Here is a 14,358-nt window from a genome sequence, read left to right as displayed (position 1 = left end):
TCCACGTAGCTCGCGGCACCAACAAAAAGCATCACAGCGGCACCCGAACCGCCATACTGTGTTGTGCACACCACGCGATTCCGACCCACCGACCGCAGCACAATGAAAACCTGGAGCGGCTTGCGCTGAAGCATCAACGGAGCAGGCGAGTGCTCCGGCAGCAAAAACCTGCTTCGACATGCACCAGAGCGCAGGCTCCACCAGCCTCGTGCGTTCTTTTTTTTTTTTTCCTCCATTGTTTTACATCTCTAGTAAATTCGCAGTGCGTTGTACTCGCTATGGGTCAACTTCTATCTACGAGGAGCGGTGTCAGCCAGGGAGTCCTAGTTCGAATTAACTGTAGCAAATGCCAACTTTTTCAAATTATCGGGAGCTTTCCCCCATTGAAATACACAGGGCTGTGCCAGGACCTGGCCGTCAGTTCGAATTAACGAGCTTTTACTGTACTGACATTTCATCCCAGCTGCATCTTTCACATCAATATATGACACCTGACATCCTCAGTAGTTTAACTTACCCTCGTCTGCACTGTCCTTCGATGGCGTGGTGTTGCCAAAAAGCGATCGCACCACAGTCTGCTTTGTTGATCCAAAACGACTCCCTAGGGAAAAAGCACCAGGTGTGCTACTAGCAGTGCTCCCAGCAGCTCCATCCAGACGGAAGGAGAAGGTGGAGGCATCCACTGATGTAGTCGGCTCTTTTGACATTTGAGCAGCCTGTGAGAGGGCCAGGCAAAAACATCAAATAGGTATTGTTTCAATGGCAGCATTTTTTTTTTTTTCGTTATCAAGGACAGTAGGTGTGGAATGCATGTACAAATATTATGTTGCTTGCTTCTCGTTGAGCACACTGTAGGGAATGGATGTCACAGCCAGTGGTCATCAAAGGGTATGGAGTAAGCGACTCATTAGGCATGTCATGAACGGTTTAATGTTCTGAAGCTGCTCATGGGCTCTAAAGGACCCCATAGTGGAGGGCTTCATATTATTTTTGACCGCCCTGGGTTCTTTAATGTACACTTACCGTCACACAGCACACCAGACATTTTGCATTTTGCCTCCAATGAAAAGCATCCACTGCAGCCGAACGCCACACCCAGCAAGCCACCGCGGCAGCTCAACAAATGACGATTAGATGCAAGAGGAGGCAAAGGGTATTCGCAGCTTCCGCAACATGGTTCTTGTTGAGAACATTGTTCAATCAGCGTGCACTTGTGTGCGCGAGCGTGCATGTGTGTGCGAGCAAACTTGTTAGAAGCAAGTCAGAGTTGTACAGCACTAAGTATTTGTTAAGGGGGGACACTGTTCTTTGCTGTCGAAAATCGGGTCAAGACTCGGATTTTTTATCTTTTAATTTTTGCGTTCCTGAGTTCAGTGCACAGCTATCTACGATTTTTTGTTAAAAAGTACCCCCTAATTCGTGTGTTATAGTGCTTCAAAGATGAAATCACGCGAGTGGACCTTTAAATTGAGGTTTAATTACACCTAACTTTGGCTGCCCGCAGTTCGAAAAATACGTACTGGTTAGGATGCCGCAAAGCAGCACTAACGTAAGCCATCATGTAATCACAAGGACATGTCTTAGGGGCTGACGGAGATTGAAGACATAAAATGTTGCACCGTCCAACCCTCGCATGTTCTAACATTGTGACTGATAAGTCTGTGAGTGGCAAACCAACTGACTGAGTCATGATCCGCCACCAACAGTCCTGTGACTGCTGTGGCTGTAGTTTCTGATTCCAGCACAACACATGCTCCCGGAGTGCGGAAGTTTTCACTGGGGCCACTTATCGTTCTTTCGCCGCCACGGTGACTCAGTGGTTATGGAGCTTGGCTGCTGACCCGAAAGACGGGTTCGATCTGGGCTGCGGCAGTCAAATTTTGATGGAGGCGAAATTCTAGAGGCCCGTGTACTGTGGGATGTCAGTGCACATTAAAGAACCCCAGGTGGTCGAAATTTCTGGAGTCCTTCACTATGGCGTCCCTCATCGCCTGAGTTGCTTTGGGACGTTAAGCCCCCATAAACCAAACCATATCATTCTTTCAGGAGAACAACTGCCAGCGTTAGTTCGTTGCATAGGCAGCTACAGCGTGCAGTTCAAAACATCGTTGGTGGAGCTGCTGCATTACTGGGACCAAAGCAACCCGTTGTGTGGTGACAAATTCGCGGTGCTTTAGTGTTATGCGCAGTTTAATTTCATTTTTGAATTAAAGCAGCTTGAGTAAGAATGGCAAGCTGTGCTGTCCCTGTTTTTCGTGCTGTTCACCATCGTTAGCACGTAAAATAGGTTCCTTTTCACTCCTGCCACGAAACAGTTTCAGCTACTATGCTAATATTAGTCACTTTTCATGCCTCTGGCTTTTCTTGCACTAGGATACTATGACTAGGTCATTTTACAGTAAAACCTCGTTAACTGCAACTTATATGTCCTGAAATAATGGCAAGGTCAGGTTATTCACATTGTTACGCAATATGCATAATGTCGCATGTTTCACATTTACAGTTTCATGTCATGACTGCGGCTTTTGTTGCATCATGAGGAAACGAAGCATTCCTGTGAAAATGTTCTCTCACGATTATTTCATCACCTGTGACAGCGTTAAAGAAACTAGTATGTTTTGAAACCACAATCCAGGAGCTTAAGTGAGTTAAGCATTCACTGCCAAAACGTCCACTATGACGATGCCCGAAATAGCTTAGTAGTCAACTAATTGAGTGCATTATCCGAATGAAGCTCAGTATATGGCAAGACCGGAGGTTTGGTTTCCTTTGTTTATGGGGCTTAACGTGGCGGGCTCCAGACAACTTCGACAACCTGGAGTTCTTTAACGCGCACTGACATCACATAGTACACAAGCCTCTAGCATTTTGCCTCCATTGAAATGCGATCACTGCAGCCGGGATCGAACCAGCATCTCAGGTCAGCAGCTAAGCACCACAATCACTTAGCCACAGTGGCTGCTGAAAAGTTAGGAGGATCAATCAAACATGGCAGATTCGTATGTTAAATCCGAATATTTTTTTAAAATCAGATCCACTGTAATGAGATTATACAGTACCAATACAGTCAACTCTCAATAACTCAACTCAAAGGGAAACGAAAATCTGTTTCAACTTATGCAGAGTTCATATTAATGGGAGGGAACCTTCTGAGTGTGTATGATAAGGATGGAGCCAAACAGTCAGTTCTAATAAACAGGAAGTTCGAATTAAATGAGCCTGAATTCATGAAATGAAAGTGTACTGCAGAATTCCTTCAGTTAAGGGGGGACACCAGTCTTAGAACTATTTTTTTTTTTTATTTATGGACAGATTTACACCAAATTTCCATGTGCCGATTCCAAAACTGCTAACAGAGTCCTCCTGCAGCAAATAGGTTTAAATTATTCATGAAAAATATGTCTCCTGTTTGGAGGAAGCTTGGTTAATAAACAAAATCTTGTGGGGAAGATTTCTATTTATAAATGATCTACAGTCACCAAGGAGTGCAATAAGGCATAAATGATCATTCTAGGATGGCTTGGACGAAAGTTACAGCTGGTCAAACTTGACAGAGGAAAAGCTCATTTTGATGACTGAGACAAAGGATTTATTTTGCAAATTTTCCTCAGGAAGCAGTGGTTGAAAATTAGCCTTATTGCACAACCTCTGCATTTATCTTTCTAGCACAGAAAGAATTGCAGTAATCGCTGATATAGAACTGGAGATAACACTCTTCCAAAATTATGAATGTGCCAAAAATGCAGTTGTGAGAAAGCTGGGAAAAACGTTTTTGGCATATTTTTGTTGTGCCAAGGCTAACTAGAAATCACTGAAGTGTGTTCTGGCTGGTTTCTGATGTGGAAGCACAATTTCCCATCGACATAACTGCGCTTGCAACAAGGAAAATGCCGTCGCCGATTGTAGACACAAGGCTGCGATCAGCGTACCCAGCGCATTTCGGATCTCAATCTTTCCCTCCCTTTTAGTGCTTTTAGCCCAAGACTTGCGCAAATCGAAATATTTCGCTCGTAGCGCCCGACGAACCTCACTTGGCCGAGGCAGTGGGACAGCGCGACTAACTCAAAATGGCGCCCGGCTGCAAGCGGTCGACGTCGCCAGCCAAAAGTCACCATATTGGTCACATGATTTGGAAAACCAATAGTAGTGAGCGTTTCGCCCAATTTTGTTTCTTTACCGCTTCCAGGGCTTGCTCATGGTCGTCAGCTGAAATATGAAAATAGCCTGAATCGCGACTTTTCAAACGAAACCAAAATGGTGCCGGCGAAGCGCTTATTTATTGAACTTTAGGTGATCAAAGTTTGGTGCAATTAGACCTGAATTTAAAGGGCCGCACACGCGATTTCACATCTTTGGAACGCTATAACGCATGAATTAGGCGGTATTTTTCAACAAAAATGCAATGACCTCAGGATCGCGAAAATGAAAAGATAAAAAATTCGTTTCACCAATTTTTTACCGCAAAAAGCCGTGTCCCCCCTTAATGCAACCAGTTCAGCGAGAAAACTAATTTACACAGCTTATCACAAGACTATGAGTGGAAATAGAAAAGTCTGCTTACAGAAGGCAGTGAGGTGTCGGGGGTCTTTTTCCTTGCCTGCTCCACTGCAGCAAGAAATTCATCTGCTACCTGTGCACTCCTGAAGCGCAGGGCAAACTGGTATGGACTTGCAACGTCATCTGAGAAGTCTGTCGCGGACCATGTAACAACACGGTCATCTTTCTTGTTGAACAGTAGCTCAGGTGTCAGAAGGTGGTTGAGACACACCTTCAAAACCTGTCCAGAAAGACATACCAAAGCAACTCCTATAGAAGAGAGTGCAGACTGCAGCCTCGATAGCACTCAGCAGCAACATGTCAAAAATTTGTAAAAAAGACCTGCAGAAGAGGCTGCACAATTTAAAACATCCCCAATCAATTAGCTCAACAAAAGTACCAGGGACACAAAGAAATGTAGATACAGCAGAATCTCGATGAAAAATCCCACAGGGAGAGGAAAAATACTTGTATCATCCAAAATTAAAAAAAAATTCGTTGCAGGCGCTTAGATATCTCTTAACTGCGGAAAGGTGAAAGCCGTTTGCGACTCATTGCACTGATTTGAATTTTCCGCCCTTGAATTCATTTCACGACAGAGGAGAAGAGCAGCTGGCGCAAGCATGGCAGAGGAAGCGGCGACGTCACAAGGCCACTGACTGAATTCATTTCACGACAGAGGAGAAGAGCAGCTGGCGCGAGCATGGCAGAGGAAGCGGCGACGTCACAAGGTCACGTGGCCTAAGTGGCGATATCACGGAAGGACAGTCACTGCCAGTATGAGCCATTAAAGGCGATCGCCTTATCCATTGCAGATGCATGGAAATGCATTCACACAGATTTGTTTATGGCTGACGGGATGAAGCAGCTGGCGCCAACTATGGCAGCTTTTTTTAACCAGCTGTGCCTAGCAAATTTGTTGTAATCAAAAAAAGCAAGCAAGCTAATTCGAAATTCAAGGGCAAGGGACAGGGAAGAAACGGACCACGAATGACCTGGAAAAAACTGTAAGAACTGCTTGCATCACGTACGGTAAATTTATTTGGTAAAAGCTCTGGAATGGTTGCCTAATTTTGAGATGAGAGTAGTACAGCAATGACTATTTTTCATGTTTTCATCAATGTTTTACAGCTCCCATACTGTCGGGACCATCGAAGCAGAACTGCTCCAAAATGATAAGGGCCTCCTGCAATTTTCATGGTGCGACGTGATGCAGTTCCCCTGTTACTGCATCATGCGCATTATAAGCGTCACTGTCGCATGTGAGGAGGCTTCACTACACAAACAGCGAACGACACGTGATGAGCGTGCAGTTATGGTGCACTGGAAAAACTGAACCACACGGATGGAGGCAATGGAAACATCTCGGTGGCGCCGAACCGGCGAGAAGCGGCGGGGGGTGAAGAAAAGAAACAAGGGACGCGCCAATCAGCGTCCAAAACAGTGCTTAGCTAGGTTAGATTGGCTAGCTGACGCTGGCTCATCGAGCCACGATGGCTGCGGTCAGGCTTGGAGCTCAGAAAAAAAGAACTGAAACTAAGCATTCAGAATATTGCTGGAGACTGGAGCCATTGGTTCAATGTCGCGCCAGCAGTCTCAAGTATGTCAGAGGTGAGCAAGCAACTGTGCACCACACAATTCAGGTTTTGAGTAGGGCTACTTCAATGATCTCTTGCCGTCTGGTCACACCTAGATGTGACTCCCATTGAGAGCCCGTTTGAATTATCCGTTGCAAGACTCAAAGCATCCAAATATGAGCGTTAGACTTGGCCCGGTGGCTGTAGAGAACATCCTCCTCCTCTTCCCCAGTGCACACTTCCACCTATGCTAACCAAAAGAGCATAACTCTTCAGGCAAAACAGCTTCAGCACTCGCCTTTGCTCAGAACAAAAATCCAGTCTGCGTCCACAATTGAAAGTTAATATGCTGAGCTCCATGAAGAAATATAGGACCTCATTCTTCAATCTGTATCAAAATACGAAGAATGGCTGGCTGGGACACAGCCATGTAGTTCAAATTACCTAGATTCTCAAAATAGCGGGAGTCTAATTACCGAGCTTTTACTGATAATATTCTATGTTTTAGGAGAAAACTGAAAACTGCCAGCAGGGGCTGCATTCTGCTGCATAGGAGAAGACTGTATTTTGGCTCGGTACCTTCTGCTGCATCACCAGTAAAAGCAGTGATGCCGCGATTGCGATGTTGGCGAAGTGTGGGTTGCATGCACAACAAACTGCTCACGGAGCATGCCGCATAACTGGAGATTGTGGCTTCGGTCATGTGCAGGCAGTGCTTAGTGCTTGAGAGAGCAGTCACAACTCGCTTGTTCGTATTATCTCTAGCACCGTGGGAGAGCGTTCAGAATAACCGAAATTCGGCACAGGGAAATTAAAAAATTAGTATCGCCACCAAATCATATCAATTGTGGTCATATCATCGAGATTCTACTGCACATGGAAAGCTATTTTCTACAAAGTGGAGACAGTAATTATTAGAAACACAAAGAGAGGGAGAGGAAGCAAGAGCTGTGTTCAACTGACGGGCTCCCGACGCATAAGCAGCCTGGTGCGCTGAGTAGCTGGGTGATAGAGAAGCTTGATGTCACCCAGGCCACGTTCTTTCCATTCACCATCCATCCAGCGGAACAACTTGGCCCGGTGGCTGTAGAGAACATCCTCCTCCTCTTCCCCAGTGCGCACTTCCACCTATGAGAAACAAAAGAGCACAGCTCTTCAGCCAAAACAGCTTCAGCACTGGCCTTTGCTCAGAACCAAAATCCAGTCTGCATCCACAATTGAAAGTTAATATGCTGAGCTTCATGAAGAAATATAGGACCTCATTCTTCAATCTGTATCAAAATACGAAGAATGGCACCCCCTTTTGTGCCAGTGCATAGCAAGGCTGCCCAGCAGATTAAAAGGACATAGGTAGCTCACCAGTAGTGATTATACACGAAGAAGACCACCAAGAAGGCAAGCATCACGATGACATCAGTGAAATCATGCAGATGGAGACTAATACCCCTGTCACACGGCCAGTTTCAATGGCCATCGAGTCAAGGGCCTTCGAAATTCTCAATCACCATCAAACTCGAAGGAGCTGTGTCGCTGCTACACGGCAAATCTCAATGGCCATTGAAATGGTTCTCGTGTCTTACACCAAGCTTGCGTGGCGCCACAATCGCTATTTTAGATTTTGCAAAAATAACACAACTATTTGATAAATGTATACTAAATGCGTAAATACACGCATACGCGCATCCCGCTTAAAACCCTTTTAATTGCACGTACGCGACGGACAGATGCAGACACTGCTTTAGCCACTTTAATACAAGACGAGCCAAAATCAAGCCAGTCCAACGGCGTCGGAGCGCTGCTTCGTCAGGCTTAAGACCTGGGAAATCGCTTTGATATCTGAAAAACAAGAGCTATTTGTCTCTTGAAACTTTATGCGACGGCAAGAATGGAAAATCGAAGGCGAATACAACAGCTTAGAAAACGATATTGCTTTGAGGGGTCAGCGACGAAGCTGTTATCGCTGTGAAGCGGGCGGGCAGGGCGCCGCCATGTTGCTAACGCAAAGTACGTAAGCAACGCAAAGACCTCGACGCGAAATTAATTCGCTAAATGTGCTTAAAACCAGTCTGATACAATTTTAAAATTATTCTACAGACTGCTTGCATTAGAGTCAAGGCGAATAATGTTTGTCCATGCTTTTATACCGTGTATGTGTCATGCACGAAAGTGCGCTTGGCGCCGCTCGAAGCAACGCTAGCCACCTTGGGCAGCACTCGAAGGCCCTCGAAATCTCGATGGAGTTCCGCGCTGCTCCGTTGACTTGATAGGCTATTGACTAGATCGCCATTGCAACTGCCCGTGTAGCAGCGCTCGATCAACTATCGGTTCGAGGGGCCTCGAAATGCCCGTGTAACAGGGGTATAACACTGCACTTGTAGCTGAAGTCTTGCTTTCAATCACATGACACTGTTACAGATGTAGGCCCAAGCTGCAAGCAAACTGGGAAAGAAACCATACAAATGAGCCACTGTTTAAATGATGCGGTCTTTTATATTGTACAAAAAAAACAACAGCTAGTTCCTTTTAACAACAGACTCTCATTTATGTGCAAGCACCCAGCTACCAAATGTCAGAGCTTCACACCACCCATGAGATGGCTCATGTAGGCTGCACCACTACATTATGATAGTGGTGACAGTGACAAGAACAGACAGCCCTATACATGCAAGATCCTATGCATGCAAGTAAGAAAAGAGTGCTGAGAATAAAAAGAGAAAACGTCGGTGGAGAACATCCTTCTCCTCCTCTTTAGTGCACACTTCCACCCATGCACCTGTGTGGTCTGCTTTTGATGTTTGCAGAAACTTTGCCAGCCTGGGAATCCTATTTCATCAGCTGCAAAGGCTTGGAGTGGCACTTACTTTCGGAGGCAAGGGCACCACAGGCTGAAAGTAGATTTCAGCCTCAGGGGATTCAATGGTGCCAGACTCTTCTTCTTCCGCATCAGTGGGCGTGCCAGGAGACTTCGGTGTTTTGCCCGGGCTGCGTGGTCGCACCCCACTGAAGCTGAATTCGTACTTCTGAGGGCTGCCAAACTTGAACTGCAGAAAGGAGAGAGACAGCTGGAGAGAGAAGCAACAAGCAATAGCTCACAACTAAGCGCTCATAAGAATACACTTCCGTAATGTGTCTTCATTGCAGTGGAAGCTAAGGTCGAAATTAATACAGCAAAACCTCGTTAACACGAAGTCTTTCGGACCACAAAAACTATTTCTAATTAACTAGGTTTTAGACCAAGCGCAGCAAAAAAATAGGACCCAGGCAAAAAATTTTGTTGCAGGAATGCGCTAACTATACCGGAAAAACTTTGCAATTATCCCAAACTACCCCCAAAAAATTCAGGTTCACTTCAGACTCCTTACATGCTGTGAATGCGAAAGCATTAGTGTGTCATCGTGAGGGTCCGACCTCGACGCAGGTTGCGCACTGAGAAATGAAACGAAGACGTGCCTCCAAATGTTGATTCCACAAAGGTTCGCGAGCAACACTCGGACACTCGGTTCGAATACCTGTCCCGAGCTAGCCTCAAAATTGACTACCGGATGTATGCTGTGTGCAAAGCGAACTCGTATGACACCACCCGGAACACTGCACGACGCATGGTTGCATCATCATTTTGATAAATGCTGTATCACAAACGGTTGAGCCGTAGTTTTGATACGAATGTTTCTTTAAAAACTGGCACCACATGGAGATCTGCCAATTATGCCATGCAAGACACTGGCACGTCGGAGACATGGCGGGTGGGGGAGAGAAGTGGAGGGGTGACTGCTCCTGGTATCTGCTGTGCACGCCATCGTCACACTTGCCGCTTCGGTGGCTGGCTAGACGATGGTTGTTGCAACGCCATCTTTTTGGGACTATCTCAGCATTAACAATGGTCGCCAACGGAATTTCATCTAATGGGGCTAGTAAGGCTCTCGCCTTAAAGCATTGTCCTTTAAAGCATTGTCTTCCAAGACAAACTTTCATACCACATAACCTTCCCCTAGCCACACCCTATCCAAGTCATTTTATCTGAAAGGTAAACGGTCAAAGGTCGAGGCTTTGGAAACCCGTTGTCTTTTCCAGATTGCAAGTGAAGTAGTGCTTTTGCACTAAAAAAGTTGATCCCCCAACATGTAAATAAAAAAAAAAAGTCGGCTACAAATATAATTCGACCCACGGCCCCTCTCTTTTCTCCCCGGCAAGTCCCACTGTTGCAGTTCGTTTAGCTGTTCCCCGTGGGATGGAATCGTCGCAGTGTGTTTGGTTTGGTTTATGGGTGTTTAACGTCCCAAAGCGCCTCAGGCTATAAAGGACGCCGTAGTGGAGGGCTCCGGAAATTTCGGCCGCCTGGGGTTCTTTAACGTGCACTTACACCGCACAGTACACGGGCCTCTAGAATTTCACCTCCATAGAAATTCGACCGCCACGGCCAGGATCGAACCCACGTCTTTCGGGTCAGCAGCCAAGCGCCATAACCACTTGGGCACTGCGGCGGCTGTCGTCACAGTGTGTGTGTGCAACTCAGAGCATAAAGGCTTAACGATATGATCTCAAGCACAAGGACATCAGTATGATGTCAATGAGGATCAATATAAATAAATAACATACCTGCCAACCTGGCGAGATCAAAAATCGGAAGATTTTTTATTCATGCAAAAGAAAGCTGGGGGGAATGTTCACCCTCTTTTGATGTCCAATTCAGAAGTATAACATCGCAACAACTTGTGCAAATACCGTACTCACATAATTTGCGCATTTATTTTCTTTAAATTAAGGCTGCACTTTCTGAACACGACCCAAAAAGCAAGACAGTGGCCATAACGCGCAACATGTATATGTAGACCTGGCCCCCATCTAGCATCCCTCGCTGGCAAAAAAAGAAAAAGAAGTTGACTCCAAATGTAACACGCATAGCTCCTCCCACCCCACGTTACGTAGCTCCCCACGGGATGGCATGACGGCGCGTGTGCAGCTCAGAGCAATAAGCCAGCAACAATACAATCACGAAGATAGCAGTGGGAGGCAAAGGAGATAACGGGCGCAATATAAAGGCGCCCTCGCGAGTGACCCAGCTCACTAGCGGAAAACCGAGCAGAAAACTGCTGTGTAGTATTGGATTTGGGCGTGCGCGCAACTGAGCGTCTGGGGAAGCGACCGCCAACACAAGAGCCGGCTAAACAGCACACAATTCGTGCCCTCGTCAGATACACCTTTCGCAACCAAACTAGGCAATGCGGCCACGCCAATCTTCCCAAACCTGCCTTGCGCGCAGCCACATACGTGTTAGTGGTCTGGCGCAACAGAGTGCACAAAATATGCGAGTAAAATTTTTTTAAAATCCGAGTAAAAAGTTGGAGCTGCGAAAAATATGCTAGTAAATACGGTATCTCTTCTTGAGCTGTGATAGCGCCATGACATCAAGCACACGAAAATATGCTGCGCAACTCACGTAGACGACCTAGCTAACCCTAAACATACACACAAGCAGCAGGAACAGTACAGTGAACAATAGCAAGCACGAAATCATGCATGAAATTTAACTAGCCGCAGCTACTCTGGCTTTGCTTGATTTGGCTTTGATTGGCTGATTAGCAAATGATGCTAGTGCGACCGTTGAAGTGAAGTGGCGATTACAGTGCGATTGCTGATACTGTGCCACCGGTTTCCCAAAAACCATTCTTGTGCGGGAAGACAGCTTTTCGGGAGATATAAGGACGTGGTCGTACAATCTGAAAGTTCAGTCAAAACTCCCGGGCGAATCGGGAGGGTTGGCAGGTATGAAACAAGCAAAAGCGAAAGAATGGAACCCATCCTGTCTTTTGTACTCGGCTACAGTTTCCTACAGGCAAATACGAATTTTGAATTCCGGCACAACGATCGCCTCGGCGCCTATACAAACTGCACTCTAGTGCTACCGATAACTTATCCGTGGAAGCGACTGCTAGCCGAACGAACCAGGTAAACGCCATGAAACTCAAATTTTCTTTAGCGGAACTGATTTGCATATGAAATAATTTTTTTGGTGTGTTACTGGAGCTCTATGCGTCCGGCCGTAAATGGGTGCCGGCATGAGGCGCGTACTACCCGCCACTCGTACAAAACTACCTTATGTCGACCCACCAATATAAGGGTGGTTCTTTTTCTTAAAAACGGTCGACCTATACCAGACGGTACTAAAGCAATGAAAGATGGTGGTAACCTAACCCTCTAACCACAACACACCACTCAAAGAAATGGGGCAGGCCAACATTGGGCATAGTCAACCCGTCATGGGCACAGAGCAAAAATGGTTGCATCGCGGCATAAGCGCAAGCATGGGCTGGGATGCTTCACATACCGAGCATTGGCATCACTCCGCGGCGCTGCTTCACGGCTCCAAGCATAGCACCCCAGATCTTTGAATTAACCAGGCTGGTGCAGGCTCCCACTTCGAATTATTTAGTCTAAATTGTATTAAACATTACGGGAAAACAGAAATTCTTCTATTATCCTGAATTTCTAATTAGCTGAGCTTGAATCGAGGTTTTGCTGTATTCTGCACACAGCACAAAGACCATGCGGCTCAACCACCAGAAAAAAGTCAAATGCTTGCAGAAGCGCTAAACTGCATAGATCTTGTGCAAGCTTTCTTTCTCATCTAAACATGCACTATGACAACACAGCTGAGATCAGGCAGCATGCCTCTTTCTGAAAAAGAGGCATTTTATAACTTTTAAGAGCCAATGTATGCACAAACCAATCCCAAGAAGCAAGGTGCTAAAATTCATTTCCAAAAGTGGACACGTTTCATGAGCAAACGTTAACTAGATATCCTGCTGTATGACTGCCCAAGTCATAATGCACGTACAGGTGCAGGCAATATGAAAGGAAACACAGTAGCACGAGGCCTCCACACTTTACAAAGCACTGCCGCCGATCGACAATGCGAATGGGCGGCATCAGGGGCAAGAATGGAAAGAGAAACTGCCCATGCTTACTAGGCATGCGCCTTCGACACCAATTCTCGCCGCCTCTCTGCAACAACGGGCCGCAAAGTGCGGCGGCCACGCACTCCCGCGTTCCCTCTTATATTGCTTCGACCTGTACAGAGCCGGTGAAATGATACCCTGCAGTGCTTTCTAATTGCGTATCCTATTCACTGGAAACAAGCGAATAAATAAAGCGAATTTCAAGAGTGCAGAGAAACTGCCCAGAAGAAAGCACTATTAAAACTCAATTCCACTTTCTTCGCACTAGTACCCATGGCCTTGTGCAGCTGCTTTCAGACGCTTGGTTAAAAGCCACCAAGAGGGAGCAACAACACCAAGTGCATGCACCCGGGGGTTGTAATTAGCTACTTTTTCAATTGACATTGCCATACAAGGCTGTGTTCAGATCAATGATTTTCCACAGAACATTTTTTGAAGACATTCTTAAAAGTTGTGGCCCTTAACCAGCAGATGTTTTGGAGTGTAAAATTATGCTTAAGCAGTACCTGACCATTTTTTGTTCCGAGCCTTGTGCTGCACAGGATAGAAACAGCAGTGAGCGGTCTGAGAAATTGTCCACGAGATTCACTGGACACGGCAGCACCTCACAGCAGACTATTTCTGAACAACCGAATGTCCCCTAAATTCTTCCACACCACCAGACGATGCAAACAGGGCAGGTCACCCACAAGCAGTGCCATCCTTTCTCTAACTTGTGTGACAGAATCATGCACCTCATCAATCCAAAACTGAACAGGGCTCTTTAGCAATCTTTACCCATTGCAGTGCTATATGTAATGTGAGCTCTATGCATGCTTCAGAAACATGCTATTGGTTTCAGGGTGGCTACTACACCCTTGGAGTCTGACCCTTTCTGCCTGTCTTTCACTTTCTTGCAACAGCTCCCAACGATCAGGAAAAAAGTGACAGAGTCCAGAAACAAGCCATAAAAGCTCAAAAGAAGACCATCGAACAAAAAAGTCTGCAGCAGACCTTGCAATGTGTGACATGCACCAGAAACGCTCTGTTTAATTCAAAACACCAAACCACCGACTTCGCTCCTTCTGAAAAATTGGTTTGAAACTCGTTAGTCCATAAAAGTATGAAAATATCTGAAGTCCAGAAAATATACGGCTCTAGGAGTAGCTTCGATAAATTTGGTTTTAGCCAGATAAAAGACAGGATTATCTTCACAGCCACAGCCAACAGCACCGAAATTTTGCTAGTATGCCTCTTCAATATGTTGGGTTTGTCATAATAATAACCATGACAAAGTTCTATGCATCTTG

General features: G+C 45.9%; 1 protein-coding gene across 1 annotated transcript in view; it reads right to left on the bottom strand.

Annotated features, from left to right (window-relative positions):
- The window catches only part of LOC144125497 (E3 SUMO-protein ligase RanBP2-like), a 149,547-nt gene that overhangs the window by 36,380 nt on the left and 98,809 nt on the right, over positions 1-14,358 (bottom strand). The window contains exons 27-30 of the mRNA XM_077658938.1: positions 8,975-9,154; positions 7,077-7,241; positions 4,562-4,777; positions 518-716 (exon numbers count right to left, since the gene is read on the bottom strand). Coding sequence (XP_077515064.1) covers positions 518-716; positions 4,562-4,777; positions 7,077-7,241; positions 8,975-9,154 — 760 coding nt within the window. The remainder of the gene's footprint in view (positions 1-517; positions 717-4,561; positions 4,778-7,076; positions 7,242-8,974; positions 9,155-14,358) is intronic.

Source organism: Amblyomma americanum, chromosome 3, assembly GCF_052857255.1.
Source record: "Amblyomma americanum isolate KBUSLIRL-KWMA chromosome 3, ASM5285725v1, whole genome shotgun sequence".
Lineage (NCBI taxonomy): Eukaryota > Metazoa > Arthropoda > Arachnida > Ixodida > Ixodidae > Amblyomma > Amblyomma americanum.
The sequence above is the reverse complement of the archived record's forward strand: the minus strand, read 5'-3'. Positions and strand labels throughout refer to the sequence as shown.